At 36.5% G+C, this 23,464-nt stretch overlaps 1 protein-coding gene across 32 annotated transcripts in view; it reads right to left on the bottom strand.

The window, feature by feature from the left end:
- Positions 1–23,464, bottom strand: part of SORBS2 (sorbin and SH3 domain containing 2) — a 318,050-nt gene that overhangs the window by 22,423 nt on the left and 272,163 nt on the right. For 17 of the 32 annotated variants that reach the window (XM_049704104.1, XM_049704109.1, XM_049704107.1 and 14 more), the window contains 9 exons: positions 22,666–22,722; positions 18,428–18,477; positions 15,579–15,766; positions 11,635–13,215; positions 8,994–9,082; positions 7,579–7,625; positions 3,298–3,412; positions 3,084–3,212; positions 1,520–1,723 (listed from right to left, as the gene is read on the bottom strand). In XM_049704104.1, coding sequence (XP_049560061.1) covers positions 1,520–1,723; positions 3,084–3,212; positions 3,298–3,412; positions 7,579–7,625; positions 8,994–9,082; positions 11,635–13,215; positions 15,579–15,766; positions 18,428–18,477; positions 22,666–22,722 — 2,460 coding nt within the window. Of the gene's footprint in view, positions 1–1,519; positions 1,724–3,083; positions 3,213–3,297; positions 3,413–7,578; positions 7,626–8,993; positions 9,083–11,634; positions 13,216–15,578; positions 15,767–18,427; positions 18,478–22,665; positions 22,729–23,464 lie in introns of all 32 variants that reach the window. The other 15 variants (XM_049704115.1, XM_049704118.1, XM_049704119.1 and 12 more) reach the window with 4 other exon arrangements.

Here is a 23,464-nt window from a genome sequence, read left to right as displayed (position 1 = left end):
GTGAGCATCCTTACAGAAGATTCAAGACTAAAGGCTACATAGCACCTTTAGTGCTAGGAACATTATGTGGCTGAGGAGGAAAGGTCTTTAAATTCCATTATCGTCATGGCTACTGCTATCCCATTACTACCTGCTGCTACTACTACTCCACCTCCATGACCGCCACAGTCACGAATATACATGTTAATGGGTTCAAAGTGCTTAGCCTTACCGTGGACTTGCTTCTACTGAAAGTTAAATTAAGTATCCCGAGATACCTATATCACAAAAATATACCTATAATACAAACATCATATAATTATCTTTTCTTCCAAAAGCATTAGAATTGGATTCTACTATATTAAAGGCAGAAATATCAGAAATAACATCAACTTACATTTGAGTCCCTCCTAAAATAAAGATAGTATGTCAAGAAATGTGATTTGAGTATGTCCAAGAGTGATTCATAAATCACAATGAATTCCCTTCTCTATTTATAAATATCAGTCAGAAAATAGGATATTTAACGTTTAGTATATTTTGGGTATCATGGTTTAAAAGTACATTACAGTTCTTTTTCTGAAAATGATTCAGTTCAAAACTACTGAGAAGTTCCCTTCACTTAGCCAGTGACATCATAGTATACATTACCAGTTGGTAAAACCATTAAATATTTTTCAAAATTTATGAAAGTAAGCTTTTCAACGTATTTTTCCCCAGCAGTGAGAATAAAACAATAATTAGTTATTAGTGAAATTTGTACATTTCTCGATTTATAAAATGTAAAATCTGGTATTCTAAGAGAAAACTTAGGAAACTGAAAATACGTTTAAATCATATTCTCAGCAAAGATTAAAACATTGTGATCTAAAATATTACATTGCCAATATTATGACATCATGTAAGAATTTCTTATATTTTAAATAAGCCTTTGTAGATACACACTTATTCTTTCTTATAAACTTTTATTTGAAAGTACAGTCGCTTTGAAATTTATCTGGTAGTTCTTTTAAGATGACTGAATGGTGGATAAGACAAAGATATGGATGAAGATTCTTTTCTTACTAGCAGTAGGAACTACTGAAGGAAGGATGTTGCTCTAAATGCTGAGCTCTGCTAGTGAAGTAAATGTACTAAAGAAGATTCTGGAAAATTTTATAACCAATCAAACAAAATTGGAAAGTATCAGACTGTTCCATTATCCAATGATAAAGGATTGAGAGTAATTGCTCAGCAACCCAGTCTTCAAAGAAAAGTAGAATAAATAAAATGCCTAGCCTTAGCCCTTTAAAAGAAAATGCTTCTCTTAAGATAGTAGATTCTTTATGTAGTTTCCCTTTATGTAGCTTAAACCTTTATGCCAGCACCCATAGGAAAAATTAAATTATATTGATTTCACCTGGCACTTAGAAACATAACATGTAAATCTTTTGCTTTGCCATAGATATGATGTTGTAATCTAATGTCCTAAAATCATGTACCGAGTATGTTACTCTGAGCTCCCAAATATTATACTTAATATGCTAGAATGTTTTCTTACCTTATTTGAACTTAAGCTGTGGATTCTATCACTAGAATAGCTGTGGGGTATTGGAGGGTCAGGGTAATCCTCAGCACCTTTGGTTGTATTCTTCTTGATGACTTCTACATAGGAAACAGGGAAGATGCCTTGTCTGTTGGTTCCTGGAATTTTACCTTCATACCAGTTTTGATCAACTCTTTTAAGAAGAATAATTCTATCTCCCTGTAATGAATATTAGGAAAATGCATTAGAAATAGAGATGTGATAACATAAAAATTATAATTGTCAATGTTTTCTAATAAACAATAGTTTTCCATCTGGGAAAGCCTTATACTTCCAGTGTTTTGTTTTCGTTATGAGAATGCAACTAAAGCCTCAGAGCTTACTCCCAAATTATGGCTTATCAACATATATGCGGTTTAATCATCCATTCACAACATTAGAATCTTTCCTAAGGATATTTGGCCTTATACATGTTCATATTGGTACTGTGGGAAATGACATGTGTAAGTTATTTCAAAAAGCACAGTAGTTTAACCTGCAATGTGTCGATGACAGTACCATCATCTGATCACTGACAGATTCAAGGGAATGACCTTATGTAGGAAGAGCTTCAGAAAGTGCACTATAGCTTGCTGTGATGGTGTATCTGAAATGGGTTCTAGAAGTCAACCCCTGGAAGGGATGAAGTTGGATAGCACAATGTTCTTCTTCTTTATCTACATGTTCTGAGTTGTAACAAAGAGTGAGGCTAACAGGACAGGGCAAAGCTAGCATCCTAGATTATGCATAGCTGTGGCCAGGGCTGACATCCACCCGGTCTGCATCAAGATGGTGTAGCACCAGCATCCATTCTGATTGGTGGGTGGCCATGCCATAGCGGTCAATAATATATATATATATATTTTTTTCGGTACGCGGGCCTCTCACTGTTGTGGCCTCTCCTGTTGCGGAGCACAGGCTCCGGACGCGCAGGCTCAGTGGCCATGGCTCACGGGCCCAGCCGCTCCGCGGCATGTGGGATCTTCCCGGACCGGGCACGAACCCGTGTCCCCTGCATCGGCAGGCGGACTCTCAACCACTGCGCCACTAGGGAAGCCCAATAATATTTTTTATGAACCCCCTGGCTTTTGCAATGATAGAACTTTCTACAGTCACTATTCCTGCTGGCTGCAGGATCAAGCCAATGCCACAAGACCCAGTTTAAATTTTGAATTTGATATAATTTTTGAATAGTAAGGCACAGCAGAAGAACACGATTTTGAACTGTATTAAACTGCTATTTTCTTTTGATATTTCCACATGTACAGCTCCTGATATTTAGCCCGAGGCACCCCTTGGAGACAATTTGGAGCCTCCCAGGCTAAACCACAGAGGGAAAGTCTCTCTGAGAAGCTTTGCATCCCACAGGCACCTCATCTGGAAGGACATAGGAGTGGCAGGTAACAGTGACTCAGGGCAGCCTGATGGAGTTCTTTGCGGAAAATGAGGGAGACACAAAAATGTCTAAGGAAAAAGATGACCTAACTTAGTTGTGAAAATATACAGCCTTTCAAATGCACCAGTGAAGAAAGCAGGTTACCTTTCTCAGCGATAGCTCCACATTTGTGTCAGCGCTGAAATTGTATTTGGCTACAGCTTCTCCGATTTCTCCAGGCTGGGCAGGGGGAGGCGGTCTGGCAGGCTGTGCTTTTTCAGGAGGTGTGAGTTTCTATGAAGGAGAACAGTTACTTATGCTTGACCTGTGGTAATCCTGGAAACAGCAACCACGTAAGGAGGAAGGGGAAGGGACTTACCTCCACGTATGAGATTGGGAAAATGCCCACTCTCCCGTGGTGCTCTCCCTCATACCAGTTTTGATCAATTCTCCTGAGGATGTAGACAGTATCTCCTTTCTTAAATGACAGCTCCCTAGAAGAGATACATTTGAATGGTTTTTTTTTTTCCGGATGTATGGCGATTATTCTTAACATCAAGATTCTCGCTAGATCTGTATGTGGCTGGGAAATATACTTCCAATATTGAAAAAAATCTGTTGAGTCCAGTTAGATGAGGATTTTCCTTGAAAATTTTTAGAATTCCTTTGAAACATTGTAACTTTAGAAATGATTTCAAAAAGAACAAATGTAAACATCACATCTGATTTAAATCACAGGCAGATTAATATGAAATTTAAAGGTGGGGACAGACTTGCTGTCTAGTCATTGGTTTAGAGTAGAGGAGTCCGGAAGCTTGCCATAAGGCTGGATTCATTCCGCAGCGATTTTTACTTGTCCTGAAGCTAGTTGGTTACTTACTTCTCTCTCTTTCTGTCTCCTTCTGATATGTTAAAGCTTACAATAAGGAAACCAGTATCATTTAGCCTTAGCACAGAAGTGCCAACATGAGAAAAAATTTTATTTGTGGATCCTTGAAGCTGCTTGACAGGCATTTAAGTAGAATATCTTGATAATGAATTTATTTTGTGAAACAGAAAAGATTTTATACTTTGATTTTTCAGTGAGGCACAAAGATAAACATTTTTAAAAAGTGGAGTATAATTGACCTGTAACATTATATTAGTTTCAGGTGTACAACATAATGATTCAGTATTTGTATATATTGCAAAATGACCACCACCATAAGTTGAGCTAACAGCTGGTCACCACATATGTTACAATGTTTTTTTTCTTCTGATGACAACCTTTCAGATGTACTCTCTTAGATACAGTACAGTATTATTAACTATAGTCACAAAGATAAACGTGTTTCAAGTGCAAAGACATGCACAGATGGCTTGTAACCGCCTTTATATCTTTTGTTTTTTAAATAGAAAAATATTTTCAAGAAACTAACTATGCTTTTCCATTTGGGCTGTTTCTAAGGAGACAGTACGTAAATTGGAGTATTTAATTTTAAGTTATAAAGACATTAGTCATCATAAATAATTCACGCCTAAATTCTCACCCTCACTGCTTCAGGTTTTTATGGCTTTATCCCCCAGGTAATTGTGTCTCTGTGTTATTTTGCCTCCACAATTATGTCTCATTGGAGGGTACTTATTTCAGATCTTTTGCCAAGAGCCCCATTTTCACACACATCTGCCTTCCCACTCCCAAATCTTCTGCGTTGCTTTGTTCAGAATCTTGAGTTGGATCATTTATGTGTGCAGAGTACATAATGGAGAGAGGTTTATATCAGATGTCGAATATTTTGTGTTGATTAAAAGAATTAATTGAAAAAAAGTTGCATAGTAAAAAGAATTATTACACATTTAGAAGTGCTAAAACTTTCACATTGAATCTGTGTTAAATTTTCAGTAACCCTAAAAGCAAACAAGATTCACAGGGCCTGACATTCAAATACAGTACTTCCCTCTTTTATGCAAGTGCCTAATGTAGAAAATAAAACCCCAAATGTTTAATGTTTACAAACCAACTGTTTTATTTATACCAGGTATGTTTTATTTCTGGAAATGAGAGTAGGAAGCTTAGCTTAAAAGAAAAATAATTAGTTGTCTCTTATTTACATTTTTTTAAGTGTGAAAAGATTTCTATGTGTAAAGACTTGTATTTAAATTTTTGAAGTCGTCTAGAAAAAACAGTGGTCTCACCCTCCAGTTTTCAAAATTATGTTCGTCTCATCTCAGAACTAGAATTTCTTTCTAAGAGTCCCATTTTGACCAGTTTGCTCCAACCAGCGCCTACCACCTTTGAACAGTGGCCACTGACAACCTTTGGGAATAGCATTTTATCTCGTTTTCCTCCTTAACAGTTGAGACATTATGTTTGGTGAGTTACTTAGTTGTCTTTTTGAAAATTAAACTTTCTTGTGTTAGGTAAAGAAAAACAGCTTTTAAAACAGATAATTATTCGAAACAGAGATATCTGTCTCTTGTTTGTAAGATGTTAGGCACAAAAAGCACTCACATCTCTTGCAGGACATTTTGTCCTGCCCAAAATGTCCATGAGACATTTGGTCCACATGAAAAGGGCCTTGATATTTGGTCCTGTCCAGAACAATTTGGCATGAGCCAAATATGTTCATGGACATTTTGGATAGGACCAAATGTCTGCTAACCCTCACATCTAGCTAATGATTGAAATGACTTAAAAATGTGGCTGGTCCTCCTGAAACTTTCAGTGCCCTCTGGGTGTGTGAACCTTTTTTTTTTTTTTTTTGAGGTACGTGGGCCTCTCACTGTTGTGGCCTCTCCCGTTTCGGAGCACAGGCTTCGGACGCGCAGGCTCAGCGGCCATGGCTTACGGGCCCAGCCGCTCCGCAGCATGTGGAATCCTCCCGGGGGCACGAGCCCATGTCCCCTGCATTGGCAGGCGGACTCTCAACCACTGCGCCACCAGGGAAGCTCTGTGAACCTTTTTTTAAAGCTGCATGAGTCATCCATAACCTTGATTTTTGTGTCAGGTACATAACTACATTGGGGGTGACAGACAACCGCTCTTTACATCTCCTGAGAACAGAACAAGAGGAATGTGATTAAGCTGCAATCAGATAAACTTATTGATGGTATGGGGGAAACAGTTTTTTTTCTTACTAAAATTATGGGATGGTTTCCATGGGTGATTGTTCAGTTCACTTCTCTGGAGGCTTATAATACAATTAGATTTCGTTGGTTGAGGAAGACCTTTGTGAAAGTGGGATGGTGCAAACAGCCCTTCAGAACAGCTGTGTCATTTACACTCCCACGGGCAGCGTGTGGGAGAGTGGGTTTCCCTGAACCTTTGCCAACGTCAGACGTTCACAGTGAGGATGTGGTCTTGGAGGAGGGTGAGGGGCTGGGCACTTGGAGCAAATGCAATCCAGTGACAGAGTCAACACCACAAACACCTCTCCTCTGCACTGTACCTCATCTTTCTTTCAATGCCTGTTTCTAATTAAGGTTTCTCAAAAAGCCTGTGAGCCCTGGGCATATTTTATATGCCCTGTTATTTCTCAGGGCTTCATACATCTAAGGACACTTTTGATCGATTTTCACAAAGAAGAAATGAAATTTACATGTTTTATGTCATTATTTTATAAAACTGACATGCCTTGTACAAATTATCACACCATATCCAAAGAACAGTAGCTAGGACCATAGTGTAGTAGAAACAGAGCAGATGTTACTTATCTCATCAAAAAAAATTGTAAGCTTCCCTTCAGGATTCTTTTTAACCCCAGATTTAAGCCATATTTGACATCTTCACTTCTAAAGAGAATTTTCTTATTTAGTTAATTTAATTCCCAAATTCTGAGTGATTTTATGTTTTATGTCTTCTGTCAGAGATAGATTCTTTAACTATTAATTCATATAATATGCATTTTTATGAATAAATGCTTTGGTTATTGTATATATATTCAGCTAAACAGCACGGTATAATTTAATGCCAATATCTTGAATTCTAATGGAGACCAAAGTTTCTTAAGTAAGGTCTGTGACATGGGCCATAACAGAGCTGGAAAACTCACTCCTATTTAAGCCTCCTTATGTGCTTAGTACTAGCCTTCCCCAACCCTATGCTCACCTGATGAACAAATTCCTAAAAAAAAAAAAGGTAAAAAAATTACGAGACAGGAGTATGAAAACACCAACATCAAAAGACCACAGGATAGAACTGTGCTCAGAGTCTCTAAGCTCTGAGTATTGAGAAATGGAGATTTTACTGCAGGAATGAAGATAAACAATTCTAGTCTTTAACCACAAGCTATCCTTAATATAGTTGGATAAATAAATGATATAAAATTCTCCAGTTAAGTGTTACTCCCCCAACAATTTATTTTTACTTCACTCTCCACATGAAAATTGTAGAAACAACGATCCTTAATTTCATTTTTTTTTTTCCTATCCTTTTGAACTCATTGTGCTCTAACGTGTTTGGTGTAATTTAAAACTCAATGTTTCTCAACTAAACTCAAAATGAAAATAAAATTACCCACATCCCAGTCAATTCAGAAGGAACCATTTAATTAGAGTAGATTGCTGAATTGGGAATTAGGTCTTATTTGTAACACATCCCAGTGCAATATTTGTCTTTCAAAGTATTATTAATGTATTTAAAGTCAACTTAAATCATATGATGAACACTTATCTTACTTACTTGGATGTCTGAGCCTTAAAATCGTAAACAGCTTTTGCAGGCAATTTCTGAAAATGAAGGAAATGGTTAGCGCTAACTTAAAATTATGGATTTCCTATAAAAAAGCAGTTTCACATGAATTAAAGAGAAATGAAACCTCAAGGAATGATTAAACATATACAATTTAAATCATTTATGCAATTTATAAATAAATCAATTAGTTCTTTATTTAGATATTTAAACTACAACAGGAATGTAACAGATGACTTATTCACCCTAACTATTGAATATCATATTTCATCTTAGGAACTAAGGTAAAAGAATGCCATAAAAGGGGACTAAAATGCCTGCAGAGGATTCAGTCCTAGGTATAATTTTGGCTTTTCCTGGGATAATTGTGGGAGGTCAATTGCTGTATGTCCTAAGTATTGACACAACTTCTGAATCATAATAAAAGGACTGGAAAAAGACATGAGGGAAGTCATTACCCCTTTTACTAAATACTAATTGACATAGTAGCAAAGAAATATTAGCCCACTTATCACTGAGAGGCTCGTCAGTGGCCAAAAGTATAGGCTGGTCACTTTATATTCCCTGGAGAGTTCAGGAATTCTTCAGCACACAGTAAACCAGCTGCTCATCTTTGAGTCATGATACGATGTGACTCGTGCCCACACTCAAGCTTCGGGGCCCACAGATCTGCCTGGGCCACCTGTAGCTACTTCCTCTCTGATTCCAATAATCCCCTCACCTCACTCTCTTTCCCTGTGACTCTGGTGAACTTTGGGCAACCTGGATCATTTCTGACTTCTTTGGGGGTCCACAGGCCCTGGACTATGTCAGACACCTGTAGAGAACTTTCTAGAGTGCCTGCCAGTCCAAGACCAGCCTTCAGTTTCTATCAAACCTTCATGGCTCCAAGAAAGTACAAGCCAGACCTCCAGCCCTGGCTCAGGACCATGGACAAGAGCCAGTAGGTGGGTGGTTCTCAGGGGCAGTGTTGTTTTTTTTTTCAGGGATCCTCTCTAACAAAAGCAGGCCAGCAAAAATTGTTTCTATGGAATTTGTATTGATTGGCAGCACGGCTGACCTAGGGCTGTCCCCTACATCACTGGGCCAGAAATTTGTACAGGGGAAACCTTCTTCCTCCAAGGGGCGGCCCAGCTCAAGACTCTTTAATTTATGGGTGTCAGGTCAAGATTCAGAGAGTCACTGTCAAACTGGATTACAACTGGGGGAGACCTGCCGCTAGGGTCAGAATGCAGCTGGCTTCAAGTCCTTTGCTCGGGCTCCAGGGAAAACTGTTTCTAGTTTCTCTGCCATCACTTTTGTGTTTTTAATCTGGGTTCTTTACTGGTTTTGGAGGTAACTTCAGCTGGCAAGTGCTTTATCAAGTATATTGGTGAAAAAGACTCAAATGATACTAAAAAGACTACCTCTTTTTCTGGAGTTCCTCTTCTTTCCCTTGGTACACTTCTCCCCAAATCGGTCAGCGTGGATGTGTAACTTCTAGGGGACTCACGGTCTATTGGAAAGGACAGGGCCAGAGTGAGATTCCACTTAACCAAAGGCAGACTTGTTTAGCCATTTTTCCTGGTGGCAACTATTTACCCTTCACATTTGGAGAGACACTGCAATGGAACACATGGGTCTAAAACTCATGGGTAATTGTAAAGTTGTGATATAAGACAAAAACAGAGCATTTTAAGAGGAAAAATGGATATTCTCCCATTTTTTCCTTTTTCTGCAATACAAGATTGCAGAAGTATTATAATCATAAATATAAATATAATTGTAACATTGCTGATATAATTATACTGTAGCACCTGGTATAGACAATTTGCAGTTACAGGGATTGTTCACTTCAAAGATTTAATACTTTCTATTTCTATTCTTTTTGCCACCAGTTTATAATTACTATGATAGGGCCTGGAGAAGATGGAGAAGGTAGCAACGACTTAATTTAAGAACATAGTAATGAAAAAGAGAGAAAAATAAAGTATGATGATGACAGAACTATGTCATGGCCATTCTCTTCCCTCTTTCTCTCTGTTTTTATTTTTTTAATTTTTTTGCGGTACGCGGGCCTCTCACTGTTGTGGCCTCTCCCATTGCGGAGCACAGGCTCCGGACGCACAGGCTCAGCGGCCACGGCTCACGGGCCCAGCCACTCTTTGGCATGTGGGATCTTCCCGGACCGGGGCACGAACCCGTGTCCCCTGCATCGGCAGGCGGACTCTCAACCATCGCGCCACCAGGGAAGCCCTCTCTCTGTTTTTAATTACTTATTGAGTCTGAAGATGGCATCTTAAAGCTTAAGGCTTAAAAGGCTGTTACCTATTGCCTTCCTTTGTGCTCAACTATCTTATTAGAAAGTGAATATCTATTCCAATAAACAAAGGGATAAAAATTTCTAAACAGAATGTGTTGCATTGGTTGCCAAATTACTTATGAACTATTGCATTGTTTTTGTTCACCTTAAAACAAAATATACATGGTTAATTACATTATAAAATAATGATTGCAAGTATCTATTAATGGTATCTTATATCGCATGCATTATATGTGGAAATGTAATGGATATTGAATAACTGGAAAAGTAGCTAATTTACTAAAACATTAGGTTATGACATGTCTCAATCAGTGAAAATTTCAGATTGTTGGCATTGATTTAGAAAATTTGAATTTACCGTTTTTGAAGCATGTCATATAGTATAAATGAAAGCAAAGATAAATACTAATAAGATAAACAAATGTGTGCAATGGTAACTAACAATTGGGCTATATATAGTACATTAATATGACATCTGAATTATGTCTCTTTTTTGCCTATAGAGATTATATTCTATGCTACAAATTCTGAATTACATGAGTTTGAATCTTGTTTCTGCTACCTACTCTCTGTGTGACTTTGGTCAGATTTCTTGTCCTCTTTGGGTATTGATTTCCTCCACTGTAAAACAGTATTTACAATATCACCTAGGTTTATGCCGTGTTAAGTAGATAATGTATGTAAAGCACTTTGCAGTGTCTGGTGCATAGAAAACTCTCTTGACAATCCAAGTTTCAGCCTGGAATACTCATTCCAGCTTCCTAAAATTTACACAGTAAACAGATGCACTTTAAGCATTAATGAAAAGAACTGGATAAAAATATCAAAACATCCTGTGTTTTTCAGTAACGTAAACCTGAAAAAATGTCCTCTGTATTTGAATTGCTATTTGTCCTTGTGTTCCACTTTAAGGAATAATCCATCTATGAAAATGAAGTCGAGAGTCACTTTTATCCTAAATAGTCTAATTCAAATGTCAGTATACGGTTGTTTTAGCAGAAATAGAAAATAAATTAATTAAATAATGGAAGGGAAGAGAAAATGAATACAATGAATGATGGAAATGAGACATATATAGAGAGCTTAAAGATATATTCACAAAAATTTTATCCCAATTGTATCTTTTAAATGGAGAAAGTTATTAAACAAGTCCTATTCTCTTTTAATCGCCGATCAATTACTATATTACATATTTTGGTTTGCTTCCTGAGTGTTTTGATTTAGTATCTTCTATATAGAATGTCAGCAAATTATTTATTGAATGAATGACTATAAAGTTAATATAAGAATCAAGGAAAAGACTGTTAAACTATTGGTTTTGATTCATTTTCCAACAAAAAAAGAGCTAATGCAAAGTTGTCAGTTTCTTAAGGATACTGATACTCAATTATGATTTTTGCCTTGAAATTCTTTTAAATTGGTAAAATAAGTTTAATTGGTTGTTTCTATGTAACAGTTGTTTCAACCCTAACATCAAGCTACAAAATGGTTTTCCCTTTCGATTCTGAATGAGTAAATTTTTGTGAATTGATGATTACTTTAAGCCACACATCAAGTCCAGATATCCCATGAGCAAATGAGAACTATTCAGTAAGGCACGTTTGCACAACAAGCATTTGCTTCACAATGCATAATGAATCCAAGTGGTCTCACAGCTCAAGAATGATGAATGTAGGAATGGAAAATGAAAGAGCTGGAGGGTGGGCATCTGAACCACAAGGGAAAAGATAGAAAAGTTGATCCACCTTGGAGGCCCAGTGCACTGTCGTGGTCTTGGTGGTGGTAGTTGTTGTTGGTGTCGTCTTGGAAGGAGGCACTGTGAGGCATTCTCCCACAATCGTTCTGGTACAATGGACAATGAATAGCACCTTCTTGAGATGGTGGGTGGAAAGGCTGGTGCATGGGGCTCCTTTTTAGAGCTTTGAGTGATGAATTCCTTTCTGGAATATCTGGCAGCAGTTCACTGATAAGACGGTGCAGTATACTGTTGTCTGGCAAACTTCCCCTTCTCTTTTCAGCCTTAATTTGGTCACAAATGTCTTTAAGGGCAGAGTCCAGAGCCTCAAATACAGATGTTTTACATTTTGCCTTTTCCATCTGTTTTTTGGGAGTTGAATTTTTTTTCCTCCGAAAAGGCACGGGACTGACTAGAAATGCCAGTTTAGAAAGGCCAGGGTCCATTTCTTGTCTTCTGGGCTCTTCAGTATTTTCATGTTTAGCTCTTTCATGTTTTAACATTGTTGTAAATCGAGTATAGGAGGCAGGGCATCTGCCTTTGCAGGAGCTGATGAGGTGCCGGTGATGGTGGTGGTGATGGTGGTGGTGATGGTGGCTGGATCCATAAAAACTTTCAGAGGATGTGAAAGAAAAGTGATCAAAGTCACTCTCACTGCAAAAGGACGATCCTTCTACATGAAGGTAATCACTGTGGTCAGACACGACTCCATCCTGGTCACTATCAGAAAAGTCCAGATGGGTTCTGGGCTGCACATCACTGGTGACTTCAATGTGGATGGGCACCAGGGTTTTAGACTTGTAGCTTCGTTGTACCTGAGAAGGGTGTCTACTTTGATTTTCTTCCTCCAGCAAAGACTCAATGGAAAATCGCCTTTGGGGACATAAACCATTTTGTTGTGGTTCTAGGGTTACAGGAGATAACATTTCATCTCCTAAATTTGGCATGGATTTTGACTTCTGAATCAACTTTTCAAATTCAGAAATGCGGGTGGGGACCATGTCCCTGGGCACCTCCTCCGTGGAGGACTGGCTGCATCCATGGAGCAGAGCCCTGTGTTGCTGCTCCTTTTCGTACTGCATTATTCTTGACTTTACAGAGCAAATCACCTCTGAATTCATTAAATCCTTGCGGTTGATGCGGTGCATTTTCTTGTACAGTTTTAGGAACCCTGGGGCATCGTGGGCTGACCTGTGTCGGAGCCTTGATCTGCTATTACTGCGGCCCTCCTGGATGTAGGGGGAAGCCCACGTTACGGGGCAGCTCTCCTTGGAATCCTCTTCACATAACAGAGAACCCATACTTTCTGACTTGGCTTTCGGATCAGGAAAATTATCGCAGTCATCGTTTAAAAGGTCATCACAGCTACGGGATTTGATTTTGGGGGAAACCGTTTCTTCAGTGCTGCTCCAGATCTCTGCGTTTTGCCGGGCCATTTGCCAGCCATTTTTGAAAGTAATGGCCCTCTGCGAGTCATGTGGGATGTCCAAATGCTGTCTGTAAGTGTTACAGTAATCTAACTCATGGGAGGGGTTGCCGTTGAGCCCTGAGTAACTGCAAAGGGATGGACATATTTTGCTATCGTCCCCACCTTTTATTCCAGGGCAGCGTGGTGGAAGAGAGACGTTGGAGAAGTTAAAAGGCTCATAAAGAGGAGAGCATGTCAGTTAGCATCAGATAGCACAGCAAAGAGAAAGCAGTTAGTGGAGTTTAATCTAGACATTGATTGTTATACGTGTAGCTTCAACTTAGAGAAAAAAGCCTAATTCTAAAGCAAGGCAATGCTTTGGCAATAAATGTAGCTTTGCAGATGATAGTTAACAAAACCATGTATAAAAAGTGACTGGTGTCGCTAATACGCCTATTTCTATTGCATATTTCATCCATCTTTCTGCAAATATGGTATTCAAAAATCCAGTAGTGCCTTGTAAGCTAATAGCATGACCTGGTAGTGACTTAAAAGGTTTGTAATTAATACCAAAAATGCCATAGATTTAAACATCTTAATAGGGTCAGGATTTGAATCTTATTTGATTTATAATAATATTATTAATTATTAATAATATTATTAATTTATAACAATAAAGAGGTAAAGAGTAACTTATAAATTTACATTTAATTAATACTTCCATAACCGTATCAAATAATTTTTCATGGGCATTAGGTAGAAAAAGCTATAAGACAAAATACTTTCCCAAATTGCAAAATCAAGTTCAGTTGCTGTGAACTATTGCTGCTAATATTTTTCTAAGAAAAAACCCAACTAGCAACTCTTTAAACAAATGAATTTACCTCTTTAATTTCTCTAACTTCAACCTCTTATTAGGCAGTTTCCCATAAGGATAACTGGATATAATGTAAAACTTTCATCACAGTTAAATGCACTTGCTTTTTTCCAGGAAGGGTCTTTTTAAAAAATCATTTGCAATATAATAATGTAGAGCTAACCCTGACATCAATTTCGAATATCTATGGAAATAGTCTTTTCTTTTGTGTTGCTGAGTTAATTAATAAATGAGAGGCCAAATTACATCTGATGGGACATTTTCTTCTTAGAAACAAGCCTAGTGGAGGAAAACAGCTCTATTGACAGCTCCTGCCTTCTCCAAATTCTTCAAAAGTGATAAGCACATTAAGTAGCTGTGTAGTATTTGAGAAAGGAAGTTGACTTAACACCCCCTAGGATAAAAACAAATATCTAAATTAATCAGAACCCTTTTAACTTTTGGGTGGTATCCAAGCATAATGAGTCAATGGCATTTCATGACCTATTGGTTTCCTTGGGGTATTTGTTTATATAAATGAGTAGAATCTAATATGGGTACTTCTGTTAATTTGAGGAATGGTATAGTGAAAGGGGATCCCTCCCTGTGAATCTCCCAGTAAGTAGTCATAGCTTTACTAGGCCACGGACAAGAGCTAGCACCTCCTGCCTATCCAGAGCCCAATCATCAAATCTTTTGCACACAGACCAGCTAACTCTTAGCTTTAATTTCATGTGGCAACACTTTCAGTGCCTACATTCAATCTGCGTAGCTGAATCTCTGCTACTTTATGGAAACTTCAGTTACAACTCACTTTCTTCACACACTTCAAATTTCTTCTCTCTTATGTTTCAACCCCAGAGGATTGGAGGAGACCCTGAGTCCCCAAATCCTAGGTACCTATGGATACTGGTTCATTCCTAGGTCTCTATTTTGGGAATATTCCTGTTACAGCTGCAGTAATGTGTAACTAAACAGAGACTTGAAGGAGTGACATCTTCCTTTCAACACAATTCACTAAATTTCAAGAGAGGAGACAGGCCATACAGAAAATTGGCTTGGTGATATCTAAACTTTACAATTATGGCCTGAAACCAGTTAGTTCTTACTAGTGGACTGTTTTGAATTGAACACTATGTTACATGCAGAACATGGATATTCTACTGTATGTATGGATATTGACCAAAATATAAAGCAAGTGATTAAAGAAACAACTTTCATAGGTTAGACAAACTTTTGTCTAGAATTAAATAATTTAAAAAATCCAAAACCAATTTATGTTTTAGGCAACAACGTTCTCTGTTGCTACTTCTAGTTTCTATTCTATATATCTGATTAATTTTTCTAGTTGTAGTAACATTAGAAAATGTTGACAATATGCAAATGTTTGGAACTGTAATCTTTTAATAGCCTGACAATACAATATTTCATACTTTAAATTTGTTCCAGAAGACACACACAATATATTTGAAGAAAGAAAGCATTAACAGATAAGAGTCCTTTAAGCCACTCAAATGGTTCACCATCCTGATTTAGTTTGTGTATAAAGAAAGCTATTTTTCTGAAACTATATTTTATTTAAGACACTATTTACATGCTAACTATTTCTGGGTAGTTATCATTGGACCAGCTCTCCCATAGTTAAAACTTAAACTAGTAAATTGTTTACATGTCATTTATTGCTGCTCACCTTTTGCTCTTGATGGGGAAGAAGGAGAAGAACTAATGAAGGACTTTGTCAGGGTGGAGCTTGATCCTGGGAGGTCTGCTCGACCTGGGCTAGTTCTGCTTGCAGTTGGATCCCCCAAGCCCCTCGGCTGCCCCACCGCAGGCTCGCTCTTCCTCCTTTTCCTGAAGTCACTGGCCATGCTTGCAGAACTGAAAGAAGGAATCAGCTTCAGTTTGGTTGGTGTTGCAGGGGGTTCAACTTTGAATCAGAAAGACTAGTGGAAGGTGCTGGTGGCCATGGTATGCCTCTTATCTCCCATCCCCCAAACTGCATTCTTAGGAATTCATTCCTTGATATTAAAAACTATTTCTTTATAATCACCTCTTTGAAAATTAATAGACTCATCTGCAAACAGTGACAGTTTCACATCTTCCTTTTCAATTTGTATTTCTTTTATTTCTTTTTCTTGTTTGATTGCTGTCGCTAGGACTTCCTAGACTTAATTTTTTTAGAGCAGTTTTTTTTTTAATCTTAAAATCTTTTAGAGCAGTTTTATGTTTACAGAAAAATTGATTGGAAAGTACAGAGAGTTCCCATATACTCCCTTTCCCTTGCACACATTTTCTCCTGTTATTGACATCTTCTATTAGTGTGGTACCTTTCTTACAGTTGATGAATCATATCAATATATTATCATTAAATGTAATTAAAGTCCATTGTTCATATTAGGGTTCATGTTTTCTGTTGAACATCCTATGGGTTTGAAAAATGTATGATGACATGTGTCCCTCATTACTGTATCATATAGAGTAGTGTCATTGCCATAAAAGTCCCCTGTGCTCTACCTCTTCATCCCTCCCTCCCTGTGAACACCTGGTGATCACTGATCTTTTTACTGTCTCTAGTTTTACCTTTCCCAAAATGTCACATATTTGGAACCAACAGTATGTACCCTTTTTAGATTGGCTTCTTTCATTAGCAACGTGCTCTTAAGGTTCCTCCATGTCCTTTTGTCGCTGGATAGCACATTTCTTTTTATTGTTGAATAATATTCCATTATATGGATGTACCACAGTTTGTTTATCCATTCACCTATTGAAGGACACCTTGGTTTGCTTCCAAGTTTTGGCAGTTATGAATAAAGCTACTATAAACATTCATGTACAGGTTTTTTGTATGAACATAATCACCTTTTAAAGTAAAAATTCTCCTGTTAGTGTAATATTTTGTTACTGACAATTCAGTGTTAGGATTTGTACCATACATCTTTTCTCTATACAGAACAGTTGCAACAACATGAATATATCTGGAGGAGGGATGCCAAAATGGAGGAAAGGATTGGAAAAAAGAAGAAGATCTGGTAAGACCAATTTTTCTTACCTCGAGCTTTCCCTATGGCTTTTCCTAATAATCTTAGCTTTAAAAAACTTACACTGAAATTCCAACGTTTTTCTGTTTAAATAATGAATGACCAATAATCTGATCATCAAATAAACTATTAGAGTCCTTTTACCTGGTTGTATTAAAAGGTGTCGACAGTTTGTAAGGGCAGGGACTTTATATCATGGTTCTGGATCTGAGTGTAATATCATTTAAGACAAACATTAGTGAACGAATATATACCTCACATAGCATGCTGTCTGTCAAATCATTAGATAAAATTCCACCACCACCAGCAGCAACAGCACACCAGCTCTTATGAACCAGAAGTATGGTATTTGCTTTACTGTCATTATTGTCTTACACAGCATGCACGGCAACTGCTGAGCTATGTGCTGTTGTCACTGTTTTACAAATGAATAAATGTAACCTGCAAGCTTTGCAAGTATAGAGGTGGAGCCAGACCTCAGAATTGGTCTGCATTCTTCTAAAGAGGACACCCATGTTCGCCTAGACCTGTTTTTGCTGTCATTATCCTGTCACATGAGTGTCTGTGTGTCTCTACGTAAATCCTTAGATCAGATTAGAACTAACTAAAATTCAAACATTTTAGGTGCATACATAATTGTAAAAGATATAAAAGAAGGGGTTCAGGGAGCTCCTTTCTCAGTGACATTAATGCTGTTGAATGGCACACATGAAACCAATGTACAAAGGACCCAGTTTACTTTTCCATTTATGTTGATAGAAATCTGTAGATGGGCAAATTATTGTTATATAAATATTTGTTGTTGATGATATGATATGGCTGGGAGTTTGCATTATTCATTATTGTCATTCTACTGTGTCTGAACTTCTGTAATATTTTAAAGTAAGAGTGATATTTAAAGCCTACGAACAGAACTTGCCTTGGTAGACTCTTAGCACAGTTAGGACCTACAAGTTATTTTGCCAACTGTGTAAACTTCGTATGTTATGGAGCCCAAGTTTCAGTTTACTAGAGATAAAATCTTAGGGATTGAGTATGTTTCTGTACTTAGAATGCCCGGTATATAGTAAGTTCCCATTTATCAGTTGTAACAGCATTCCTGATTTGTGTGGTCAGAGTATAATGAACAAATATATGTAGAACATAATTTATAAAATTTTTTCTAACTTATTACAGTTTTTTCAAATATATCATCACATCATCTAACAATATTGAAAATTAGATGTTTATTATACTTATCTAAGGAGAAGAAAACTGGGTATGGAGGAGACAGGGAAGGCAAGAATTTCTCAGCCTGTAATGGAATCTAGAATTATTTTACTTAATTTTTATACATTCTTGAATATGGTCATATAAAATGATGCAGAAACAAGTTAAAACAACTTCATGAATTATGGTGCTTAAAATAAAGATGAGGGATACATAATTTTTCATTTCTAGTTCACTGAAAAAGAAACCACTGATATAGAATATCCTGGTTGCATAATAATGAGACTCTTACCTAGTGGGTCTTTCCAGGCTCCTGTCTATAGAGGATTGATACAAGGAGGCCTGTTAAGATAGAAAGATAGTTCCATGAAAATTTTTACCATAGCATAATTTTGTTTGTCCCTGGACATTATAGTAGGCATCCTAAAAAGAATACTGTCAAAATTGAGATTAAAAATACCATTTACTTTGGGCATAAAAATGTTTTCCCGAAGAGAAATCATGCAACCTAATTTCTACTTTGTTCTTATCTACTTCCTCTTCTAATATACAGTCATCCCTTGTGGTATCTGATGGGAATTGGTTCCAGGACCTCCCCAAGGATATCAAAATCTGAGGATGCTCAAGTCCCTCATATACAATGGTGTACTATTTGCATATAACCTACCCACATCCTTGCGTAAATTATCTCTAGATTACTTATAATACCTAATACAATGTAAATGCTATGGAAATAGTTGCTGGCATGGAAAATACAAGTTTTGCTTTTTGGAAATTTCTGGAATGTTTTGTGGGGGAATATTTTTGTCCCTAAGTTGGTTGAATCTGTGAATGTGGAACCCACAGATATGGAGGGTCGACTGTACAGCACCGCTCTTCTCTGTGTAACTCAAAATATTCATAAATCAAACATTGCCTGAGGGGGAAAAAGAAAAATCAATAACCACTCCTTCATGTAGAAATAGACTAAAAATAGAAATTTCTTACATAAAGGAATGGTTTGATGTTTAAAGAAATATTTGTAGTCTTCAATCCTTATAAAACATAACCTTCTTTATAAATTTTTGTCATGTTGCCAGGTGTTATTTTTATGTAGACATAAAATGTAAGCAGAACTTCTTTCATTGGTTAACATAGACATGACTTTTTAATAAAAACCACAGAATTTGGTTTGAAATTAAACTAGACTACCTGGTTCTTAAATCAGGTACAGATTTATATCTTTGAAATTAGTTATGTTCAGGGTTAGTTTAAAATAAATGATTTAATGAACCAAAATATAACCTTTCTTTAGAAAAGTGTACTTTTAACATTTTAGTCAGAAAATCAGCTCTCAGTTATCCATGGTTTTAGGGACAAAGAAAAATAGATGATACAAATTGATAAATAATTCCAAATGCTTATTGTACACACCATTTTCATACTTCTTCATTCTGAACAATACAATGAAACAGATATTAAACAAAACTGTTAGATATGAATTTGAGATGAAAGTAGTTGTGGTATGATGTATGATGTCTAGGATGTATAGGGAAATGCGTACCAAGTATACACACACACACACACACACACACACACACACACACACACAATCCCCCTTGTGCATAACTCTAAAATTGCTTCTATTAACTAATATTTTCATTTTTACTGAATGAGAATGGAATTGCCCAAAAAGAAACAAAAGCATCTCTCTGCAAGAGAATATTACCCTCTCTTTTCTCTAGACAGAGAAAAGCATATTATAATACTTTTAGTTCCTGTAAAACATTTAGATTCTGAATTTCTCAATAAATATAAAGATAGAAGAAAATTGGTCTGCTAATCGGATAAGTTTACATGACTATTTTAACTATTCAGCTACTCTGAATTGGACACCAGAAAGGTGGAAAGATAAATACTAAATAAGAAGGATGGCAAACAAGTAATTATATTCTGATTTTGAAATATTAATTCTACATGTTTGCAGAAGAGCAACACCAAAGAGCCTCAGAGCACTGCCACCTGTGTGGCTCACAGCTTTCATGGGACATCCAACCACAAACCACAGTTGGCCATCAAAAAGTATCCATTGTGGAACACTCTTAGAATACCCCTAGAGTGATCAGAAATTTTGAATCACCAGCTAAATGATTTTGAATCATGAGCCTAAACAATACTGTAATATGAAATAAAACATAGTGTAAGAAGTGAAGGCTCTATACTGATAAATTAATTGTGTTTCAGACTTAGGCTAAGAAACTACAATTACTCCTCCTTGTGCTGGTTTCCACAACCTAAAATAAACTGAAACCAGTATTGTGATGTGTGTTCAAAGGAAAGGTTCAGTATTAAATTATAAGGAAACAATAAAAAGTCTAGATAGATGACTAAGAGAAAACCTTGTATGATAAGTATATGAATAGTACTCATTCTGAAATGGAAATTGTCTCCAGAAAGGAGGTAGCTATTTTGCCTATTATGATCTACTGAGTATTTACATATTACCATTATTTTAATACACCTAAATGAAGGTCATGTTAATAAAATACACTGAATTGCTCTTTCTGCTATGTGATTAAACTTTGCTTAAAAGTCCTTAATTGTTCCTTATTAATGCCAGCTTCTCACTTATATTTATGGATTAAAAAGTATGTTATTCATGGCATATACTAGGCAATTGATAAATGGTAGCTAAGATAATGTCTAATCAATTACAAATTTTACCAGAAATGTTTTACGTATGGTTATTAGAGAGAGAATCCAGTACCTTATCAGAGGATTTTTTAACACTGAAAAACCATGATGTGAAGTTAATAATATAGTTAATATGCTATCAGAACATACAGCACCCCCTTCTCAATCCCTAAGAGATAATGCAAAATCAGTTTACCATCGGCAAAGTGCTTCTTTATGTGATTTTTTTTGCCACTACTGTTAACATTACAGGATGCATAGAATTAAGTTTCTACTATTTTTATCCCAAGGATTATTGTGTAATGTTAATTATAGAAAAGTATTTCACAGAAATTAATGGTTAATAAGAAATAGTATTAAGTAAATAATTTGTTTCTAAAAGATTTGAGCTCTAAATATATCTTTTGGAATTGCTAAGAAGTATGGTATAAAGGAAACAGCACTGAAGTGAAGGTTAAGCGATCTGTTTTTTATTTTTAATTTGCCACCATATTATCATCTGATTTTGGACATATTTCTTAAAATAGTTGGACTCTACTTTTCTTGACTGAAAAATGAGTGAGTTAGACATGGCGATCTCTAACTCCATTTCAGTTCTCAATGAACTAACTGTCTTAAAAATATCTTGGAAATATCTGACCAAGATGTCTGAGAGAAATATCTGACCAAATTGAATTCCAAAGTAAATTCTTTGGCTGTTCATGTGTTGAAATGATACCCTTTCTTCAGATCTAGAGGTAACATGACACACAGAATAGAACTGCTTGTTGTATTTGATTTTCTTCAGATTATACACCTATCTATAGCAAATAAGCCTTTAGAAATGATTGAATTCAATAACCCAGAATGTTTCTGGTTACTCTATTTTACTTTTTATTTAATATATAAATATTTCAACACTTCTCTGTTTTAACATACACTGTGATGCATACCTCAGGGGAAATAATTTGGAATTGCAAATTGGTCTAGAAAGTTGGGTATTTCCTCCTGAGACTGTGCCTGCAATTCCAGTTGTCACTATCGTGTGTCAGTAGTATATCCTGCAGCATAGGTATTCTACTAGTTTTGTTTTCTAGTTGCATGTATTTAACTGAGTTAAGAGTTTTCAATGAAAATATTTATTTTTCATACTCTCTTTGACTAATTCAAATAACACTTTACATTGCCAGGCATAAATTTTTTTTTTTTAACCTATCAGATCGTCATGAGCATTCCTATACAGAGATGGAAAATGCAATTCATCTCATTTGCCAGTGATAATCTATTAGAGTGGCTGCCTGGATTATAGCATTGAGAAGGATTAGTAATGTCTGCCAAGGGTATCTGACTGGGAAGTTGTGACATGTGTGCCAGTTATTTGTCAGCCCTATTCTTGATTTTATCTGATGCTAAAGTCCACAAATTGTATTTAGGAAAATGAAAGAATTAAATTTTAGGAATATGTGAGACATAAAAATCCGATTATCTAAGAATATAAACCGTCATTCTACACCTCCAAGCATGATGATAAAACGGCTCTGAAGAGAGTTCTAGCAGTATTTTACTCAGTCTAATCAAATATATGCACTAACACTACTACTTTTGCTTTTTGATTATCACACTCCTGGATACCAGGATGCATTGAATAGTTCACCTGCAAGTAATGATCGGAATGATTCTTCACCTATGTTTCACAAAGAGCCAACAATTTTGGTATAATTAATGTCCAGGCAATGATACTGGATACAATCTAGTGATGCAAAGACAGATCTTCAAAAACAGCTTAGACACTTTAGCGAATTGTAAAACACAGATGTTCAGAATCACAGTAACAGGTCCTAAGAGAGAAATCTGAAAAAGAGAATAATTTGTTTTTACCTCATTGGAAACACCAGAAGAATGATCTTGAACATAGTCCAGAGCCTTTTTAGGAGGCTGGGTGTAGATGCACCACATAAGCAGAAGTGTAGAGATGGAATGGAGGAGAATCAATGGCAGCAAGGAATGAACATGTGGAAAAGGTGACAACAGTTAGAAATTGAGCGCTGACAGTATCAGATACACATATAGAGTGACATGAATGGAGCAAAATGGGTGTAGCCCAGGAGGAAGAGTGCGATGTTCGTAAATATTCTCAAGCACTGGGCAAAATTACTAGTGATTTGATTAGTATATTTATAAACTCATTTCATCAAATCAAAATTAGCACTCCTAGTCTCTAGCCACAGAGGAATGCAAGGTACATTAAAAAAACACCAAAGGAGCAGGTGGATAGCATGCTGGTGAGTTTCCATGTGTGGCCTGAAAATGATTGTAGAAAAACGCTGATAATTTAGGCTCAAAACAGAAATTGGTCCTATCCCTATAAACTGTCTAATCAACAATAACAACACATATAAATTAAAGCTAGGGAATTTTTTTTCTCTAAAGTAAAATGCATTTATGTGAGTACTTGGATTCAAATTAGGAAAAATATTCTTCCTATTAGTTATAGAAATTCTAAAAATATTATTTGGTTTATACTCATTTACAGTCACTTTTGATCCAGTTCAATAAGATACAATGAATCTAACCAAGTCTCCTTTGCATTTTAGGGGACAAAAGGGACTAACTACTATAACCACCTAGTATATAATATATGGTCAGTATATGACTGTATAAATCAGTCTATGACATG

This window comes from Orcinus orca, chromosome 21 (genome assembly GCF_937001465.1).
Source record: "Orcinus orca chromosome 21, mOrcOrc1.1, whole genome shotgun sequence".
Taxonomy (NCBI): Eukaryota; Metazoa; Chordata; class Mammalia; order Artiodactyla; family Delphinidae; genus Orcinus; species Orcinus orca.
This window is presented reverse-complemented; position numbering and strand designations above follow the sequence as displayed.